The 21,923-nt window shown below is 48.4% G+C and overlaps 1 protein-coding gene across 3 annotated transcripts in view; it reads right to left on the bottom strand.

Moving 5' to 3' along the window:
- Window positions 1-1,200: 1,200 nt before the first annotated feature.
- The window catches only part of TBRG4 (transforming growth factor beta regulator 4), a 30,081-nt gene continuing 9,358 nt past the window's right edge, over window positions 1,201-21,923 (bottom strand). For all 3 annotated transcript variants that reach the window (XM_060281033.1, XM_060281032.1, XM_060281034.1), the window contains exons 4-11: window positions 19,254-19,425; window positions 17,847-18,004; window positions 15,685-15,795; window positions 14,586-14,730; window positions 13,202-13,447; window positions 11,204-11,315; window positions 8,419-8,533; window positions 1,201-1,501 (exon numbers count right to left, since the gene is read on the bottom strand). In XM_060281033.1, coding sequence (XP_060137016.1) covers window positions 1,400-1,501; window positions 8,419-8,533; window positions 11,204-11,315; window positions 13,202-13,447; window positions 14,586-14,730; window positions 15,685-15,795; window positions 17,847-18,004; window positions 19,254-19,425 — 1,161 coding nt within the window. In that variant the 3' untranslated portion in view covers window positions 1,201-1,399. The remainder of the gene's footprint in view (window positions 1,502-8,418; window positions 8,534-11,203; window positions 11,316-13,201; window positions 13,448-14,585; window positions 14,731-15,684; window positions 15,796-17,846; window positions 18,005-19,253; window positions 19,426-21,923) is intronic.

Genomic DNA, 21,923 nt, shown 5'->3' with positions numbered 1-21,923 from the left:
GTGATTGGCATGGGCGTAGGCGGGGGGCAGGAGGGGGCAGCTGCCCCCCCTAGAAGCAAAAAAATTAATGTATTTAACAGACCATAACCAGCACTTTTTTAATTGGGGGGGGGGAGAGGCACCTAGGCCTCTAGGAGTTGGCTGCTATGCCTAGGAGTAGGACAATTCAAGAAAGCAGAATGATGCATATGCTATAGTAATATATAAATAGAATCATATAATTGTAGTCGGAAGGTACCACAAGGGTCATCTAGTCCAACCCCCTGCAATGCAGGAATTTTTTCCTAAGGTGGGGCTTGAACCCACGACATGGTTGAAATATTATGCTGATATGCAGCAACGCCTCGGAGCCGTCGTGGCTGCGGCCATGCCTTGCCTCGCCCTCGCCCGCCCTGCCACCCCCTCTCGCCTGCCCAACCCTCCCGTCCTCTCCAGCCAAGCAGGGTAGCCGCCAATGCTGCCAGCCCCAGAAGCACAAGGTGGCCGCCGCTGCCGCCACCACCACTACGATGTCATCGGGCCCGCTGGCCCTGTAGCCCTGCCCACATTCCCACTTCATGGCCCCTCCCCTCCCGTGCCTTGGCCCCCACCCCTGAACGACCATGGCTTGCCCCCCCCCCCTAGTTTTGATCCTGGCTATGCCCCTGGTGATTGGTTATGAAGGGGACTGGTAAAGCCCGAGGGCCATAAAAGTCCAGCAGCCCTCTTGCCACAGTTGCCAATGAATCCCTCAGATCTAGAGGGCTTCAAAGGCAATAACCCTGGCTATCAGCCACTTGCGAATAAGTCAAGATGCCCGGGCGCCAAGATGACACCTGATGTCTCCACCATCTGGAGGTGTGTGCCTGGGGATCCTTGGACCTGGGCTGTTTTCACGCGCTAGCAACACACCCTATAGAACCCCATCCTTTATATTTCATCTGCACAATCGGAATGAATTTCAGGAACCAAAAGGTCGTATTGAAACAGATTAGACTTTTGAGCAGTCTGGCCCATAAATGGCAACTAGGCCTTCCGTTTTGGTGACTGTAGTTTAAGGGAGCCATTTGGCGCCTAGCACGATGCGTATGAGCTTCTAACACTGCCTGCTGCCTGGGAGACACAAAAAGGCTTCTTTCAACACGTGGATTCCGAAGCAACTCTCTTTCTTTCATCAGCCAGGCCAGGAGCGGAACAGACAGCTGGAAGTGTGACCTGAACTGTACAATAGACCATTTATTCAAATGCACATCTATATACATGGATGAAGAGGCCCCCTCCATGCGTCCAGAGATGCTCCCAGCCGCTTCCCTTCAGAGCATCGCCAAGATGACTGTTGACAAGGACAGGCAGAATCCCTTCCTCTCCCAGCAGTTATTCCGGCAACTGCCCTTGAGCGTGTGTGTATCTCTCCTTCTCCCTATTTTGCCATCTCCTCAGCCACCGCCTTGCCCATCTTGTCTTTGAGGTAGGCTGTCTTCTGCCACTCCGACTTCAAGTCAAGCCATTCATGATAGGGAACCTGCAGCAGGTGGAGGGGAAGAGAGAGAGAAAGAGAGAGGAAAAACTAGGCCAGGCCTCAGCTAGCAAAGCCCTGCCAGGCTGCATCTATTCCTGCACGTTGAGAGTTAAAACAAATGGTAAAGGTAAAGGGACCCCTGACCATTAGGTCCAGTCGTGACCGACTCTGGGGTTGCAGCGCTCATCTCGCATTATTGGCCGAGGGAGCCGGCATATAGCTTTCAGGTCATGTGGCCAGCATGACAAAGCCGCTTGTGGCAAACCAGAGCAGCACATGGAAACGCCGTTTACCTTCCCGCTATAACGGTTCCTATTTATCTACTTGCATTTTGATGTGCTTTCAAACTGCTAGGTTGGCAGGAGCTGGGACCAAGCAACGGGAGCTCACCCCATCACAGGGATTCGAACCGCCGACCTTCTTATCAGCAAGCCCTAGGCTCAGTGGTTTAGCCCACAGCGCCACCTGGGTCCCAAAAACAAATGGTACCATGCCTGAAACCTTCCCTCTCCATAGACAAGGATGCCCATGATCACCCTTAATGTTTAATATGTACTTAGAACCCATGGGACGTGGGTGGTGCTGTGGTCTAAATCACAGAGCCTAGGGCTTGCCAATCAGAAGGTCGGCGGTTCTAATCCCTGCAACGGGGTGAGCTCCCATTGCTCGGTCCCAGCTTCTGCCCACCTAGCAGTTCAAAAGCACGCCAAAGTGTAAGTAGATAAATAGGTACCGCTCTAGTGGGAAGGTAAACAGCGTTTCCGTGCACTGCTCTGGTTCGGCAGAAGCGGCTCAGTCATGCTGGCCACACGCTGGCTCCCTCGGCCTATAGAGCGAGATGAGTGCGCAACCCCAGAGTCGTCCGCGACTGGACCTAACGGTCAGGGGTACCTTTACCTTTTTAGAGCCCTTGGCCTGCATTATTATAATTACTGTTAAGACAACGTAGTGAGATTTGCAGAGCAGCTCACAGCTCAGTTGAAAATCAATTGGGTTTTATTTGCGGATTATATGCATTTATTTATTATGAAACCTCATACAGGTATCCCAAGGTTAATGCAAGTACAATAGATATCTTGGGTCAAATTTCAGGTGATTCTGTTAACCGGGCTAAATTGGAACTGATGCCATATCAGTTCTGTATTCGTTCAGAATCTGTTCAGTATTTAGGCATTTCAATAGCAAGCGACTTTACCCAGTTAGTATCATGTAATTGCAACAGAATAATTAAAGAGGTTTCTTTAGACATCGATAGATGAGAGTCATTAAACCTCAGCCTTTGGGGAAGGGTTAATATACGCAACTCCCTCGACTGTTCCGCACAAGGCTTGGCTTCCAGACTGTGTGTGACACAAGTGTTTTCCTGATCAGAAGCGCTTTGCTGTGAGCATCTCGCAGCCACCTTGGCTTCTAAACAAGTAGGGATCATCCAGAGTGGCTCTGAGCTGGGGGGTGGGTGGGCAGGGAAGGGAGCCACGGTCTACCCAGACAGACAGCCGGGGATAATCTCTGTCCCCTTCCACCCTGGTGACTCTCAATGCCTCAACTTTCCATCCAACTTTGTACAAACAAGCGGCTGGCCGGCACCTGGAGGAATGAAAGCCGGAGGATCGGTGGGCCGTGGGAAAACGCAGTAGAATCGGAGCAAACAGATTAAGGGCAGGGATGGGCTGAAACAACGATGGCCAGAGGGTTAAGCGGCCTCACGCAAAAACAGTGTTTATTGGCAGGGCTCCAGAGACAGGAAGCGGCTGCTGTCTTCAGCAGTTTTGGGAATCAGAGCAAAGCGCATGTGCTTTTTCCTTTTTTAGATAAGCCTGGGGTGACCCCTGAACTTACACATTCAAAGAACAAATTTGGGGACTGAGCTGAAAGAGCATGCAAGCCCTAGACCTGTGTGTGACATGGCTCTAATTGTAGAATCATAGAGTTGGAAGGGACCCCAAGGGTCATCCAGTCCAGCCCCCTGCCATGAAAAGTCTCGTGCTCTACCAGTCTAGGGCCGTATGATCCGCAGCCTCACAGGATACATTTTTATTTACTGCATTTATATCCCATCGTTTTCCTCCAAGGAGCTCAAGGCCGTGTACGTGAGTCTCCCCGCTGCCCAGGGTTGTTGTGGGGATTAAATGAGGAAGGGGAAAGACCAGCTGCTTGGAGAAAATGGATAGCAATGAGTACATAGCTCAGGGTTGCGTATGTGGACATTCACCCACCTTGCCTCTATCCTCACAACAACCCCGTGAGGTAGGTTAGGGAGAGATAGTAACCCTGTATGGACTGCTGGGATAGCTCAGCTGCTAGGGCACGAGACTTTCAATCTCAGGGTTGTGGGTTCGAGCCCCACATTGGGCAAAAGATTCCTGCATTGCAGGGGGTTGGGCTAGATGACCCTCAGGGTCCCTTCCAACTCTATGATTCTACAGTTTGAACCCCATACCATAAGAACAAGACTCTAAAATGTTCTGATCTGCTCTCACGCAGAGCTCCTGCCATCCTTGAAAGTAGGACAAGCGGTAAGATACCATCGAAGATACATCATAAACTGGCGAAGATATATCATAAAAAGGATAACAAATGTTGGAAATGCAAAGAATCGGAAGGAACCTTTTACCATATGTGGTGGACTTGTCCCCGAGTAAAGAGCTTCTGGGACAAGATTTATAATGAGTTGAAGAAAGTGTTTAAAAACACGTTTGTTAAGAAACCAGAAGCATTTTTACTCGGGATTACAAGGAAAGAATTGCCAGAGAAAGATGTTACTTTTTATCTGTATGCCACAGCAGCAGCTAGGATTGTATTAGCAAGAAATTGGAAATCCGAAGATCTACCTACTGTGGACGATTGGCAGATGAAGCTGATAGAATTTATGGAACTGTCTGAACTGACTGGGAGAATCCGAGATTGGGGAGAGGAGACGGTGGAAGAAGATTGGAAGAAATTTAAGATTTATTTGGAGAAGAAATATAAGATTAAAAATAGACAATAAGGGAAGTGGAAGTATAAAGAGGCTGATGAGGCAATTAGATATAGAAACGAGGAAGTAAGATTAAATGTGAAATATTTATTATGATTTCTAGATTCAAACAATATTTTTAAATATTAGAAATTTGTGGTTATAATGGATCAAGAATAATATGTATAATGAGTATTTTAGAAGAAGAATTGATTAAAGAAGTAGAGAGTGCTATATCAGTTATAAATAGAAGTGTGGAAGGGGGGAAGGAGGAAGTCGACAGAAGAAGAAATTGTATTGATTATATTGTTAAAGAAAGGTTTTTTCTTTTTCTTTTTGTTCTTTTTTGTTTTCTTTTTTCTTTACATTTTTCAATAATTTTTGTATGTGTTAAAATCAATAAAAATATATTTTAAAAAAAACAAAGTAGGACAAGCAGTAAAGCAGTCTTCTTTGTAAGACTGGAGCCAGTTTATCCACAACCGTCTTTGCCAACTCGGTGCCCTTGAGTTGTTCTAGACTACAACTCCCAACAGGACCACCCAGCACGGCTGTGCGCTGCCGGGGGGGGGCACCAGGTTGGCAGAGAGTGATCTTCAAAAAGCAGACGCTCTTACACACAGAGTCACGGGGAAGGCAGTTCAGCATGAGCTCAGTCAAGGCTACAGAGCAAGCGGGGCCTGTTGGAGGGTGCCTCGCCTGGGCTCCCCCTTTCCTCCCCTCCTGGCCCCCAATGGGGGGGGGAGGCGTCAACTACGTCTGCATCTGACATCTCTCCACCGCCCCACCCCCCCTTTGCCCTTTCCTCCAAGCTGCCGGAGAGCAGAGCAGGGGGTGCTGAGGACTGCAGAGCTATAATTGCTTGCAAGGAGCTAAATAATGTATGACCCCACCCCTGGAGCCCTCCAGCGGGCAGCCTGACGCCAGAGAGAAAGAGAGAGAGAGCGGTCAAGAGCCAGGAGGAATGGCGGCGCTCCCCCTGCTCCAAGCCACTCCTGGGGAACTGAGGCGAGCAGATGCAGAGCTTTTCCGCCATTCCCTGGTGGGGAGAGAACAGGGGAAGGGCGCAGAGTGGGGGGGGTACTCCAGTTGCAGCTCCATCCTAACCCCCCCTACAATAATCCTGCCCACCATGACGCAAATCAAGGGCTTCCGCATATGCCCTTTTTTCTTTTTTTTTGCACAGGTGATTCTGCGTCGGCTGCAGAATTAGCAGCCTAAGGGCCACATTCCAGAGTAGGCAGCTGTCCAGGGGCCAGAGGGGACAAGCGGCTGGAGCATCGGAGGTGGAACTTAAGCGTCGTTGGATAGAGGAGAGAAATGGCTGCAAACCATCAGGGGCACCAGCTATTCCGTCTGCCTTCCCCCACTGCCTCCTCATAGTATCATAGAGTTGGAAGAGACCCCAAGGGCCATCCAGTCCAACCCCCTGCCAAGCAGGAAACACCATCAAAGCATTCTTGACATATGCCTGTCAAGCCTCTGCTTAAAGACCTCAAAATGAGTTGTTTCAGTGCTTATTCTTGCTCCCTGTTAATGTTTTTGTGGGGAATAATCTGCTGCAGCTTTGGGGCAGAAAAACGCATCCTAACGCTTCTGAAATGTTAAGACCGAGTCTGCTTTTTACTGCATTTGTATTGCTTGTGAGCTGCTACGGGGGATATTTTTTGGCCGAAAGGCGGCACATCGATAAATGCCTTTGCTTTTATTATGTATTGTGTGTGTGTTTTTATACTGTAATTTTGTGCTGTGGTCTATGGGTATCGGGTGGTATGCAAATTTAATAAATAGTAACAAAAATAATGTAGCTTAACAGTAGGGTACAATCCGGGGAAGCCATCCAGCCACATATCTCCCCAGACAAAAGCATGAGGAGGGAGGAGAGCAGGGTCAGTGAGGGGCAGGGTCTGGGGTGGGCACCTGGCAAGCAGCATTTTGCGCCTGGGCCGCAGGTTCCTGACCTCTCTGTTAAGGACAATGTGCTACACAGGGCAAGGCAATGAACCTCAACCAGTTGCTCCCTGGAAACCCTGCTAAGCCGCTCTTGGGCTTCCAGGCACAGCCAAGGCGTTCACAAACCTAGAAATCAGCTTTTTAAAATTACCATATTTTCCCGTCTATAAGATGCCCCCATGTATAAGAACGCCCCATATTTTTGGGGACTCCAATTTAAGAAAATGGGAAGATCTATCCATGTATAAGACACCCCCAAATTTTGAACATTAATTTTAAGGGGGAAAACCTAGTCTTATACTCGGAAAAATACGGTAATCATTAAATGCCAAGAATCTCGGGGGTTCTGTGTCCTAACCTAGGTCTGACAGAAGTACATGTGAAAAGGATCTAGGGGTCTTTGTGGCAGTGAGACTGGCGACTGGGAGCACCTGACGAGACCATATAACACCGGTCCTGAAAGACCTACATTGGCTCCCAGTACATTTCCGAGCACAATTCAAAGTGTTGGTGCTGACCTTTAAAGCCCTAAACGGCCTCAGTCCAGTATACCTGAAGGAGCGTCTCCACCCCCATCATTCAGCCCAGACACTGAGGTCCAGCTCCGAGGGCCTTCTGGCAATTCCCTCCCTGCGAGAAACGAGGTTACAGGGAACCAGGCAGAGGGCCTTCTCAGTGATGGTGACCGCCCTGTGGAATGCCCTCCCATCAGATGTCAAGGAAATAAACAACTATCTGACTTTTAGAAGACACCTGAAGGCAACCCTGTATTGGGAAGCTTTTTAGGGTTTAAAGTTTTGTTATGGTTTTATATATGCTGGAAGCTACCCAGATAGATGGGTGGGGTACAAAATTGTTGTTGTCGTTGTTGTTGAACCACAAGCTGTACATTAGTCAGTGGTGTGATGCAGCAGCATAAAAAGCTAATGCTATTCTAGGCTGCATCAACAGAAGTCTAGTGTCCAGGTCAAGAGAAGTCACAGCGCCACTCTAGTCTCCTTTGGTCAGACCACATCTAGAATACTGCGTCCAGTTCTGGGCACCACAATTTAAGAAGGATATTGTCAAGCTGGAAGGTGGGCAGAGGAGAACGATCAAAACGATGGGCTCTGGAAACCAAGCCTTATGAGGAACAGTTGAAGGAGCTGGGCATGTTTAGCTTGGAGAAGAGAGGAATGAGAGGTGATACGAGAGCCATTTTCAAATATCTCAAGGGCTGTCCCGTGGAAGAGGGAACAAACTTGTTTCCTGCTGCTCCAGAGGGGAGGACCCAAACAATGGATTCAAACATTGACAGTAGAACGGACGACCTCAGAAGGTGATGGACTCTCCTTCGTTGGAGGTTTTTAAACAGAGGTTGGGTGGTCATCTACGGTATTATAATTTCTTTTAGCTGCGATTCAGATGCAGGAGGTTGGATCAGATGGCCCTTCTATTGAACGTAGGGAATTAGCTCCCTTATATGAAACCCCTTACTAGCTTAGCTGCACACTTGTAAAAGTATGCAAGATGAAAATACAAACGGTTGGGTTTCTTTAACTGAAAAACAAACTGACTCTAAAGAGACTTTAAACTAAAGATAAATGCTTTCTCCCACATTCCAAACCTCCCACAAACTCCCACACAACTCCCATTAAACTACCCGAGAATTAACAGCAAACTAGCATTATAACTAAGCAATCATACTAAGATTCAACTAAGGAATCTCTTAAACTGAGAACAACTGAGAGAGTGATCTACTACGAGATGAATCAAACTGAAAGATCTAACTAAGAGATGCAGAAGGCTTTCTGGCAGAGCCTTATATACAAGAAGCAGAGCCCACGCCTGTGGGCAATTAACAGAAATCACCTGCACCTGTTTCTCTTAAACAGACTGTATTTACATTAGACCGGCTCTAAAGTAACTTGACTATTCAGGAAATCCAACACCTTCCAACCCTACAATGATTCTATGAACATGGAGCAATCGCAGAATGCCCCCACCCACAGCCCTCGGCCCAGCAACTCACATCCACAACCAGGAAACCGGAGGCTTGGACGTGGCGTCGGGCCATGGCGAAGCGCCCCAGCAGGTCTTTGCTCCGGTTGCTGAAGTTTGGGAACTCCCATCCGAGGAAGGCGAGCCTGCCAAGAGAGTTTGGGGTGGGACGGGGAAAAGAGAAAACGGCACTCAGCACCATCATGCACTCCCAAGAAGATCTTCTGCCTCTTGGGGAGCACCTGCCTGGCTGCCAGGGAGGCCATTGCCCATAAATGCCCCTTAGGCAGGCTTTAGTCAACGTCTGCAACATGCCCTTTCTAAGGGTGGGTGGAGAAAACTCACAAGGATTGGGGCAGGGGGCCCAACACACGGCTTGCGGAACTTTAAATCAGTGTGCGGCTGGCGGGTTCTGTGCCGAAGTGCTCTTGCGGCCCCTTTGGTCTGAAGAGGTTGGACCGCCCTGGATTAGAGGAATTCATGGAGAAGCCTATCAAGCCTATGAAGACCAGAAGGGCTGGGTGATATATCAATATATCATCCAAAACTGGTTTGAAGTCCAAATCGCGATATCGGTTTCCTAATTTTTGACCTGGCAATATATCACGAATCATGGTGTGTGTGTGTGTGTGTGTTTCCTGCAAAAACCATGTGGGGAAAACCATGAAGCCAGCCAATGTTTCTCTCGATTCCCGCAGCCCCTGTTAACTCTGCAGTCTCAGCTCTCCCCTGTCTCCTGCAGGGCGCAGAGAATCGCAAGAGCGGGTGCCGGCAAAAAACCACGCTGCAGAGAAAACCGTGAAGCCAGCCAATGCCTCTACATAGCTCCAGTTTCAGACATTGTGATATATCGGTATATTGTGATGGTGCTCTCTCTCTATATATATCACAAAGTTGAAAACCAGATACAGGGATACCTTGGTTTATGAACTTAATCCTTTCCGGAAGTCCGCTCTTAAACCCAAGCGTTCTTAAACCAAGGCGCGCTTTCCCATAGCAGGGGGGGACTCAATTTACGAATGGAACACGCTCAACAGAAAGTGAAACATGTTCTTATTCCAAGGCAAAGTTCACAAACCAAAACACCGACTTTGGGCTTGCAGCGTTCTTAATCCAAGTTGTTCATAAACTAAGCTGTTCTTAAACCCAAGTACCCCTGTTTTGCCCAGCCCTAGAGACCGGTTGCTGGAAAGCACAAGGAGGGAAAGGGCTCTTGTGCTCAGGGGTCCCGCTTGCAAGTTTCCCATGAGGTGCATCTGGTTGGCCAGGATGCTGAACTAGATCGGACCTTGGTCTGCCCAATAAGCACTTCTTACATTCTTAAGTTAACTGCTACAAGCAGAGTTTCCTTGCCTGGGGCAGGCGCTCTCAGATCCTAGACCAGGGGTCGGCAAACTAAGGCCCGCGGGCCGGATCCGGCCCAATTGCCCTCTGGATCCGGCCTGTGAATGGTTCTGCAATCGCCACTTGGATCAGTGCGATCACCATTCTTTTCCTTTTTTTTTCCAGGCACCATTTTTGCCCCTCCCTCACCGCAGCGGCGTCTCCTCCCTCCCTCTTCCTGGCTTCTCCCCGCCCTGCGGAGGAAGGGGGCTGGGCTTTGATAGGAAGCCTTGCCGCCTGCCCGCCGGCCTTTCCCCATGGCGGCGCTGTGGGCTGGAGCTTGGCATGCCTGCTGGCCCCGTGCCTGGCACCCGGGGAAACTGTCCCAGAAAGGAGAGGCGTCGCCACAGCCGCCAGCTCCCAACCGCAGGCAGAGCAGCGAACGAGGTAGGCAGGGAGGGGAGGGGTTGGGGGAGAAAGGGGGAAAAGAGAGAAGCCCCCACCACCACTATGTCTGGGGGACGGTGAACCGGCCCCCTCCAAAAAAAATTAAGCGAATACCTCTTGATGGCAAGACTAACAGCAGCTGTAAGGAACCAGTCAAAGCAAAAATTAAGAAACGAGTGGAAAAGTTATGATGATTACATGAGAAAGCATTGTTCGAAAGAGTATATGTTAATATGCGTTGAGTAGGAGATATGAAGAGAAATGAAAAAGAAATAAAGCTAGTATCATCAATATTAATACAGAGATGTATGGAAAATAAATGCACGAGTGATTATTAGAGTGAAAATGGAAGTCGGGAGAGTGGGGGGGGATGTGTAGGGGGGAGGGGGAGGGAAAGGGCGGGTAAAGGGGAATTAATATCTATGCATATGCTTGGTCTTAATACTTTGTAAACTTGTTTTTTTATGTATGTTTTAAAGATTTGAAATAAAGTCTTTTTTAATAATAATAATAAAAAAATTAAAAAATTAAAAAAGTTTGCTGACCCCTGTCCTAGACCAAAGGTAGTCAGTGTGGGGTCCTCTAGATGTTGCTGGTCTCCCAGCATCAGCCAGTGTGACCAACAGCCAGGGAAGAGCAGAGCTGCAGCCCGGCAACACCTGCAGGGTTGTCTCTGTCTTTGTGGCCGAAATTTTGGTGTCCATGCTGCCCCCATTAAGCCAGAGCCTACAGCTCTTGTGCGCTGTGGACAAGCACCCTGCCAGAATTCCCAAAATCTAGCGTCTTCACCGGAAGGGCCTACAAGTGCAGACCAGCTTCCTCTCCACTTGCTTCCCAGCAGCAAGAGCAGAGTCTTGCCCTGCCCCATGAAAGACGGCGTGATTCATTCACCCTAGACCTGTGTTTTTTCACCGGGACTACAACTCCCATCACCCCTGAGCACTGGTCCTGCTAGCTAGGGATGATGGGAGCTGTAGTCCAACAACAGCTGGGGGGGGGCTCAGGTTTGAGAAACGCTGCCCTAACCAACATCCCCGAAGACTCACCTTCTGGCCCCGGGCGGGAGAGGTTTAGATCCCTCGGACTGGGCCTGGGCAGGAGCTATGAAGTCTGCTAGAGGCAAGGGCTGGTTGTCTGCGTTAAGCACCATCTCGGCATCTGCAGAGAGAAAAGAAATGTCACTTTTGAGCTGGCAAGTCTCCTGTGGGCAGGGACTCTTCAGGCCCCATGGACCTGCTGATCGGCAGGGCTTTCAAACCCGTTACCTGCCCTGCGTCTGACATCATATATTGAGTAGGTGGGCATGGCTTGGCAAAAATGGCCGCATGGGTGGACACCTGGTGGAGATTCCCCCCCTGCTGATTAATTGGGTTGCTTTGCTGTGTTTTGGGAGTCGCCCCGAACAACTCGCTGCAAGGCAACGTCTATGAAGCAGCCTGATCTCCCAGCTCCTAGTCCGGCACTCTAACCACTACACCCCACTGGCTTCCTAGAGCAGCGTTTCTCAACCACTGTTCCGCGGCACACTAGTGTGCCGCGAGACGCTGGCTGGTGTGCCGCGACGTGCGGCGACGAGAAGGGCGATTTGCATTGTCACGTGCCTGGCGGCCGCCAATACACAACTCTGTGCCCGCAGGAAAGGAAGCCGGCCGGGTCACGACGCGGGGCGAGCGCAGCTCTCAACAGCCACCACCACGGGAGGGTGGTTTTAGACAAACTTTAAGAAGCTGGCTGGATGAGCTCAACCTGAAACTTGCTGAGCAAAGGATTGTGCTGGCAGAGAAATCAGCGGCTTGTGAAGCCTTATTACAGGAGACTGCAACCAACACAGCAATTGGCAAGTGTTTCTTACAGTCATAATTATATAGTCAATATAGGGCGGCACAGAGTTAATTTTTTTAACTTTTTAATGGTGGTGTGCCTCGTGATTTTTTCATGGAACAAGTGTGCCTTGGCCCAAAAAAGGTTGAGAAACACTGTCCTAGAGTTCTTCTGCTATGGGGCAGCTCAGTAAATTAAGAAGGTAAATAAATATGGGGAAAGCAAAGGGTCCCTTAGAAAAGGATCTGAACTATTTCCTTTGAAGCTTGCCTCTCAGACTCCCCTGGGAGGTTGTGGACTCTCCTTCCTTGGAGGCTTTTAAACAGAGGCTGGATGGCCATCTGTCATAGATGTGATTTAGTTGAGATTTCTGTATTGCAGGGGGTTGGACTAGATGACCTTTGGGTTCCCTTCCAACTCTACAATTCTATGATTCTATAATGTGCCGTAAACAGCCCTGAGATTTTTTCCTTAAACCACAAAGCGGTAAATGAATAATAATAGTAGCAGTAATACAGCAAAAGTCCTGTTATTGGATCCACAAGGTACTACTAAGGTAAGGTAAAGTAAAGGTAAAGGACCCCTGGATGGTTAAGTCAAGTCAAAGGGGACTATGGGGTTGCAGCGCTCATCTTGCTTTCAGGCCGAGGGAGCCAGCGTTTGTCCACAGACAGCTTTCCGGGTCACGTGGCCAGCAGGACTAAACTGCTTCTGGTGCAATGGGACACTGTGACGGAGGCCAGAGCGCACAGAAACGCCGTTTACCTTCCCGCCGCAGTGGTCCCTATTTATCTACTTGCACTGGTGTGCTTTCGAACTGCTAGATTGGCAGGAGCTGGGACAGAGCAATGGGAGCTCACCCTGTTGCAGGGATTCGAACCGCCAACCTTCTGATCGGCAAACCCAAGAGGCTCCGTGGTTTAGACCACAACGCCACCCGCATCCTTATAAGGCATTACTACAGTATTCATAGCCTATGGACCCAAGTGGCACCCCCCCCCAACTTGGCTGTGGGGTGGCGTGAGATAGAGATCAGCCCATTGGCACAAGAATATGCCCCCTTCCTGTCGCCCAAGGACTAAGGGGACCTCTCTGTAGGTGGGGAAAGATGTTGCCCTGCAAAGAGGAGGCCCCCCCCCCGACATTTTCCTCTGCAAACGGCCTGCCCTCCAGTGCCCCACGCCACCGCCCCCCCCCACAACCGCACCAAGAGTGGGGCTCACCAAGCAGCCACCCGCAGTCCGTGTCCACCTCAAAGCGCACGTTGGCCGGGTCGCCCGCAACCACCTGCAGCACCTCCCTGAGGCTGCTTTGCAGGGGGGTGGCCTTCCTGCCCCCCTGGAGCCCCTTGCTGCCCAGGGCTTCCGGCGGCAGGTGGGGCCCTGCGTAGTCGGAGCACTCCAGCCAGGCAGCAGTGTTGACATGGATCAGTTTGAGCTGGTAGTTGTGCCCTCTCGCCGAGGGGTCGTCTGCCAGAGGTGGAGGAAGGAAAAGGAAGACATAGAAAGAAAACGGAAAGCAGAGTGAAACCCAACGGCCGGGTCAACGGCCGGGGAGCGGGGACAGTCGCTTGGCACCTCCTGGCCCTCTGCTAATTAAAGTTCAGTGTGGCAGCCCTTACACTTTGGAACTCCCTGCCACTTGACATCTGCACTGTACTTTTATCAGCACCTCATTCTAGTCTGGGAGAAGCCAGTCCAGGTACTTAGGAAGTTGAGGTAATCTTAATCAGTTTTTAACTTTTGTATGCTCTAAAGTAGGGTTGTAGATTTTTCTCTCTTTTTTTGTAAACCGCTCTGAGGGTTGTTGTTTCGTTTAACAATCAAGCGGTGTATGAATTTTATTAAATTTAATAATTTATTTTAAAAATACTCTGGCTGATTTGACACCTGATGCCCTTTTAAATGTTGTGGAAGAGCAGTTATTGGGTCTTCTGTGTTTTTTATTATTACATATTTTTATTTGTTTTGGTTTTTCGTATTGTAATTTTATGCTGTGAACCACCCAGAGATTTATGGGTATAGGGTAGGATACTAATGCTAATGCTAATAATAACAAAAATAATAATGAAATAGGCAAGATGAATGAATAAAAATGGGGCCCAACACAGCAGGTACTTTTTTTGCGCCAACCTAGCACATGAGCGCTGTGCATACCTCAGTCGTTTCAGTGGGGCCTGAGCTGGAGAAAGGCAATGCAGGGCCCCATAGGTAGCCCCCTCCTATCCTATCTATCCTCAGATGCATCCCAACAACTCTCAGCACCCTTCACGAACTACAGTTCCCAGGATTCTTTGCAGGAGTGTGGAAGCCATGGCTGCTTAAAAGTGGTGTGACGCTGCTTTAAATGCAAGGCACAGATGGCGCCTTAGATAATATATGAGCTCCGTGCCAAAACTGTTTTGTTTTCTCCTTGGGGAGCAGCGCCACCTAGCAGTCAGATTCCCAACTCCAGGTCGGTCCTGAAAGGTGAAGAGAAGATGCTGAAAGGGTTCTGTGGCCAGGGTAGGGTCAGTGTGTCCGCTGCTAGGAAGCAGTTTTCCTAGTCCTTGGATGCTTTCCCCACCTCCTCACCACCCAGGTCACTCGCCCCCTCATCCGCTCATACCTAAGAAGCGAGTGCGAAACTCTGGCTCCAAAACTTTTTGCAGATGGGAAGCCTTTGCTTGCTGCAGAACGCAGAGTGACCACACCAAGTCCAGAAGCAGGTAGGGGTCTAAGTCATCCAAGTGGTTGTCCATCCCTCTGTGGACCTGGAAAGGAGGAAGAAGCGGTTTAGTAGTAGTAGTAGTATACTTTGTCCATGGAGTTTCCTTGGCAGGGATACTGGAGTGGCTTGCCGGTTCCTGCTCCAGGTGGATCACATTTAGTCAAAACTCTCCACTATGACCTGTCCATCTTGGGTGGCCCTGCACGGCATAGCTCATAGCTTCTCTGAGTTATTCAACAAGGCAGTGATCCATGAAGGAAGATCCTTGGAAAAGACCCTGATGTTGAGAAAGATTGAGGACACAAGGAGAAGGGGACAACAGAGGACGAGATGGTTGGACAGTGTTCTCGAAGCTACCAACATGAGTCTGACCAAACTGCGGGAGGCAGTGCAAGACAGGAGTGCCTGGCGTGCTCTGGTCTATGGGGTCACGAAGAGTCGGACACGACTAAACGAGTAAACAACAACAACAGTAGTATACTGCCCTTCATCCATAGATCTCAAGAGTGGTTCACAGCATAATATAAGAAAAAACAAACAAAATACAGTGGAACCTTGGTTTTCGAATGTAATCCATTCCAGAAGACCATTCGACTTCCGAAACGTTCAAAAACCGAAGCAGTTACTTCCGGGTTTTCGGCGTTCGGAAACCGAAAGGTTCGACTTCTGAGGCTTTCGAAAACGGAGGTTCCACTGTGCATAATACAAACAAGGACAAAACAACCCCCCCCAAGAAACAAATAACCCTCCTTTCCCTCCTACAAACACAATTAAAAGGGGATAGAATGTTAGTCTCTTGGGCCGGGGGGGGGGGGGATACCTCTAGGCTGGCATTTGAGAACCTACTTAGAATCATGTAATTGCAGTTGGAAGGGACCCCACCCCCAGGGTCATCTAGTCCAACCCCCAGCAGTGCAGGAATCCCAGCTAAAGCATCCCTGGCAGATGGCTACATTCTCCATCCCTCTGCCCTTCCAAGATGAAGAAAGAACTTTACCGTGCTATAAAAGGCATCTCTGCAGCTGGGGTGGAAGTTCAAGCGAGCAAAAGCGAGGACGACGTTGCTAAGGTGGACCAGGGAGTACTTTTCGGCGTTGTCCACGGTGTGCTAAGAAAAGAAGCATGGGGGGGGAGCGATTGAGTTCATTCATTTCAAACGGTTATACCTAAGCCATAAATGAGTCGGAAACTGCTTGAATGGGAAAAGAAGCCCCACCACTTTCATCCTGGAATATTTTCATTGGTTGGTTAGTTCTCCAAGTCCCAACATGGGTCCGCTATTCACTCCATGCTCTCAAGGACCAGCCTAACACTTTGAATCAAGACAAGTATAACTTCCTCCTCCTCCTTTCTTACTTTATTTTGTGTGTGTGTGTTTGAGTCTCTGACAAAAGCCACCCACACTCTTTTTAGCCTTTTGAAAGAGATCCTTTTTTTCTCTCTTTAGTTCATGAGGCATATGTACTATCTGATTTCTAGCCCTGCTACCTGAAGCAGCATTCAGATGGCCTCTCTTTCTTCTCATGTAATCAACCAACTTTTCTTTAATCCACATCTGTGTAAATATAAAAGGTAAAGGACCCTCTGGACGGTTAAGTCAAGTCAAAGGCGGCTATGGGGTGCGGCACTCATCTCACTTTCAGGCCAAGGGAGCTGGTGTTTGTCCACAGACAGCTTTCCGGGTCATGTGGTCAGCACGACTAAACCGCTTCTAGCGCAATGGAACACCATCACGGAAACCAGAGTGCACAGAAACGCTGTTTACCTTCCCGCCGCAGCGGTACCTATGTATCTACTTGCACTGGTGTGCTTTCGAACTGCTAGGTTGGCAGGAGGTGGGACCGAGCAACAGGGGCTCAAGCCATCGCGGGAATTCGAACCGCCGGCCTTTAGGTGGAAGATTCCACCTAAACGTTAGGAAGAACTTCCTGACAGTAAGAGCTGTTCGGCAGTGGAATTTGCTGCCAAGGAGTGTGGTGGAGTCTCCTTCTTTGGAGGTCTTTAAGCAGAGGCTTGACAGGCATATGTCAAGAATGCTTTGATGGTGTTTCCTGCTTGGCAGGGGGTTGGACTGGATGGCCCTTGTGGTCTCTTCCAACTCTACGATTCTGATCGGCAAGCCCAAGAGGCTCAGTGGTTTAGACCACTTCCTGTGAGCACCAGGTTACGGGAAAGCACATATTCATAACCAAGACACAGAAGGTCCTATACTTCTTGGTAGCGTGTGCGCGGACACATGTGAATTCTGGACACGCATGTGGGTCCAGAAACACACCTGGCGACATACCTTGGGCCACACCCACCACGGATCAGTGGCTCCTGGGAGGTTGCCCACGGGAAAACACAGCCCTTGGACTAAAACAGGCTTCTCAGCCCGGCATTGATGAGTCAAAGGAACAGGGCCACGGAACATGGGGGTTTGCCTCCACCTCTGCCCCTTACTCTTTTTAAGTGTCAGGTGTAACTTCAGCCTGAACAAAGCAGAGTTTGCGCAGGTTTTTCCGGAAGCTTCTGGCGGTAACTTAAATGACTAGACGTCTGGAACGCAGAGTAAACTATATACAGTCGTACCTCAGGTTACGACCACCTCGGGTTGCGAACAATTCGGGTTACGAACTGCGCAAACCCGGAAGTATTTTCGCCCCCCGTGCGCGCGCAGAAGTGGCGCGCACAGTTTGCGCATGCGCAAAGCGCGAAAATCGCAAAAATCATGCTTTGCGCATGCACAAAATGGCGCTTCGGGTCGCGTTCGGTTTACGAACTTTTCGGGTTATGAACTGCGATCCGGATCGTGTTTGTAACCCGAGGTATTACTGTACAAGATTGATTAAAATAAAAGAAATCCAGAGTTTCTATGTACAACTTTAGAACTCAAAAACAAAGTGAAATAAATCCTTTCCTCTCTGTCTCTCTCTCTTTCTCTCTCTCAACCGATACAGCACCTCTCCTCCTACACTGACCACACCACATACTGTGCTAGCTTTCTCTGATAACAGTGCTCAGTGCTGATCATCAACCAATGAGAGCGCAGTTACTATGGCAGAAGTAGACCTTGGCTTTCTGCCCAGTGTTAATTGCTTGTCCTAGAGTTGATTGTGTGAAGAAGCAATCTGATGGTTTCTCATGCTACTAATTTAGCAAAACCCGAACATTACTCACCTGCGCGAAGGCCTCAAAGAGGGGCAGGTTGAGCCACTTGAGGTAAGCAAAGGACTTCAGGCACCGCACCACGTCCCCTGCAGACAGCTCCGGCACGCGGGGCTGGAGGTCGGCGGCGATCTTCTGGAAGACCTGGGTCTGGTGGAAACCCAGCTTCCCTGAAGCAGAGAGGAGGAAACAGCAGTTGAGAGAAAGAGGCTGCAGAAGAGGAGCCAGCATAATAATAATAATAATAATAATAATAATAATAATAATAATAATAATAATATTTTTTATTATAATTATTGTTATTAACCCCCACCCATTTGAGCGGCTCCCAACCGAATATTAAAAGCACAATGCAGCATTAAACATTAAAAACATTCCTAAACAGGGCTGCCTTCAGATGTCTTTTAAAAGTAAGATAATTGCTTATTGCCTTGACATCTGATGGGAGGGCGTTCCACAGGGCAGGCGCCACTACCGAGAAGGCCCTCTGCCTGGTTCCCTGTAAGAAGGGCGAGGGGTGGTATTTTATGCCTTTTGACCTGCCGTTACTTTTATTGATCACGGTTCAGTAATTCTTTATTGTTACTGAGAAGCGTAAACAGTTTAATTATCGTTTGCTGATTACTGCTTTTATTTGGTATAAGTTGTTTATTTTAAAGTTATTTTCTGTATTGGATCAGATTGTTATTACGTGTGTGGTCTTTGCTGTGTATTTTGTCGTTTCTTCAGTCTGTAAACCGCCTTGCGCATACAGTAGTAATATAGAAAGGTGGTATACAAATTAAAAGGGAAGTGAAAAATGAAATGAAACCTGTCGGCACGAATTAAGTTTCAGCTGGCCTGCCTGCACTAACCCCAAAACTACTTCCAAACACCTCTTATCATTCAGCCCGGAGACTGAGGTCTAGCTCTGAGGAGCACTTCTGGCAGCTCCCTCACTGCGAGAAGTGAGGTTACAAGGAACCAGGCGGAGGGCCTTCTCGGTGGTGGCACCCGCCCTGTGGAAGACCCTCCTGTCAGATGTCAAGGAAATAAACAACTATCTGACTTTTGGAAGACATCTGAAGGCAGCCCTGTTTAGGGAAGTTTCTACTGTCTGGTGTTTTATCGTATTTTTAATATTCTGTTGGGAGCTGCCCAGAGTGGCTGGGGAAACCCAGCCAGATGGGCAGGGTATAAATAATAAATTTATTATTATTATTATTATTATTATTATTATTATTATTATTATTATTATTATTATTCCAAACCCTCTCCAGCCCCTCCACCTTGGATGACAAGTGGCCAGAGAAGGGAGGTTGCTGTCTGAAGCAGCATCTGTTTCTGGTGTGTAAAACTGCTTCCTGGAGTGTAAAACTCTTTACTGGCCATAAGGGTTAAAGGGATGCGCCCATTTCTTAAAAGGAAGTCGCCGCTCACCGTAGGCGAAAGCCAGGTCCAGGAGGATGCTGGTGCTGAAAGTGAAGTGCTTCTGAACTAAGTGGTAGGAGATTGCCCGGAGCAGAGGGATGGACCGGCGGTTCTGGACTGCCAAAGCAACGGCGATTCTCCGCGTGTCCTCGGGGGTGAACTGCTCAGCCAATTCCAGGCTCTGTTGACAAAGATGATGGATGTGAAAAATGGGTGAAGGCCTAACCCAGGGGCCCGAAATATGCTATCGGCATATTTCACCCCAAATGGAAACCTTACTTGCATCTTTTCGCATTGGTGGCCAGCTCCCAAGAGATTGCAATCTACTCACAGAGTTAAAAACTGGAAATGATCTATCCCCTTTTTTGGGGTTCAGGTCAAAGTTGTTGGGCTTGTTTTAGGAAGGAGGAAGGCCCATTTTTGGGGGGGGGTTGGGTCAAAGTTGTTGAGTTTCTTCAGGGAGGAGGTAAAAAGTTGAGCTTTTTTTTAGGGGAGCCACAGTTGTTCAGCTTCTTTGGGGGGAGCCAATGATCTACCAGTGATCTACCGCAGGCGTCCAGTGATCTACCGGTAGATCATGATCTACCTGTTGGACAAGCCTGGTTTAAAGCATGGGTAGGCAAACCAAGGCCCGGAGGCCGTATCCGGCCCAATCGCCTTCTCAATCCAACCCGCGGACAGTCCTGAAATCAGTGAGTTTTTACATGAGTAGAATGTGTTCTTTTATTTAAAATGCATCTCTGGGTTATTTGTGGGGCATAGGAATTCGTTCATTATTTTTTTCCAAAATATAGTCCAGCCCCCCCACAATGTCAGAGGGACAGTGGACCGGACCCCTGCTGAAAAAGTTTGCTGACCCCTGGTATAAAGGTTTAGCAGTAGCTGAAAATCTAACTCATATATTACAAGTTGCCAAAGGTTAGGAGGACCCTGATGAAAGTCTATGCTGTTTGGTGTGATTTTATCTTATATGCAACTAAGGCAGACAACACAGGACTTCTCCTCCACAGTACAAAGTGAAATTTTGTTTTCCTAATGGCCTTTAGTACTTTGCCAACCTAATATTAAGTCTCTCTCCGGTACACTGTGCTGAGTTTTGGTACTTCTGCTATATCTATAGCATATATATTAAATGATGCCTTATGAGGAACGACTTAGGGAGCTGGGTATGTTCAGCCTGGAGAAGAGAAGGTTAAGGGGTGATATGATAGCCATGTTCAAATATATCAAAGGATGTCATATAGAGGAGGGAGAAAGGTTGTTTTCTGCTGCTCCAGAGAAGCGGACACGGAGCAATGGATTCAAACTACAAGAAAGAAGATTCCACCTAAACATTAGAAAGAACTTCCTGACAGTAAGAGCTGTTTGGCAGTGGAATTTGCTGCCAAGGAGTCTCCTTCTTTGGAGGTCTTGAAGCAGGGGCTTGACAGGCATAAGTAAAGAATGATTTGATGGTGTTTCCTGCTCGGCAGGGGGTTGGACTAGATGGCCCTCGTGGTCTCTTCCAACTCTACGATTCTATGATTCTGTGATCTATTATATCAGTTTGTTTGATTTACTTTGATATAATCTTTTAAAAGGAAAATAATTTCGCTGGAGGTATGGTTCAATAATATTGGGGATATAAGGAATAAGGAAGGAATAATTTATTGGCCAAGTACCAAGCAGACTTGGAATTTGTCTTCGACTACATTGCAATGTAAAAAACGTACCTCATACAAACACTATTCCGCTCACAATACAACAGCCCAGCAAAGGAAGCTAGTCCAAAAGATAGAGCTAGTTCAAAACGATACTGGGCTTAGAATAGCTGCAAATGGGGGTGCAAAGGAAAATGCTTTTGATGAAACCAGGTCTCCCTTCTTTTCATATGCAAGGGGGAAAGACAGCTCCCCCACCAGCCTCACAATCCTGTCTGTGAAGCGCCTACATGGACTGCCAATGTTTTAAAACCATGTAGAATGACATGGTTGGACTAGGTGTCCCTTGAATGACAGGGGGTTGGACTGGATGGCCCTTGTGGTCTCTTCCAACTCTATGATTCTATGACATTTGCCTGGCAACTGCTTCGTATAGTACAGCCAGGTGGTCAAAAAAACGCTTCTATTTTCTCAGGTTTTAATCAACATGTTGTGGCTGGTTTTCTGAGCTACTCTGGAACTGCTATTGTTACACTAGGTCAGGGGTTCCCAACAAAATTTTCTCGAGGACCCCTCATCGAGCCGCTATTGTGACAAGGACCCCCATTAATTCCTAATCCTAAATCTAATTCCTAATTCCTAATCTATTTTTTCCAGTAAGCTTAACACTGATCTTGGAAGGGTTAGGTTCAAGGGACGCTGACGATTTAGGTTCAATGGACACTGACAAGATCGGTTCGAGAGTCACTGACTTACTTGCTTGAACATCAAATGCATTATCTTCCTCTTCATCTGTAGGCCTTTGTCGTTTTAACGAACCACTTTTTAACCAACGGTCCATTTTTAACTACGCGAACTGTAGCTTCCGCGAAAAACAACGCTTTGTTTACAAACACTACTATTTTGCAAAGAGGCAGTGCGCGCCAGGGAGGAGGGAGGGGAATGGAGAAGACAGGGGACCTGCGCAGTAGTGCACAAATGAAGCCGACGCGCGCAAAGCATCTTGGGGAGGTGAGCGTTAGTAGAATGCGCGCACTGC

Source organism: Zootoca vivipara, chromosome 12 (genome assembly GCF_963506605.1).
Source record: "Zootoca vivipara chromosome 12, rZooViv1.1, whole genome shotgun sequence".
In the NCBI taxonomy this organism is placed as follows: domain Eukaryota; kingdom Metazoa; phylum Chordata; class Lepidosauria; order Squamata; family Lacertidae; genus Zootoca; species Zootoca vivipara.
This window is presented reverse-complemented; position numbering and strand designations above follow the sequence as displayed.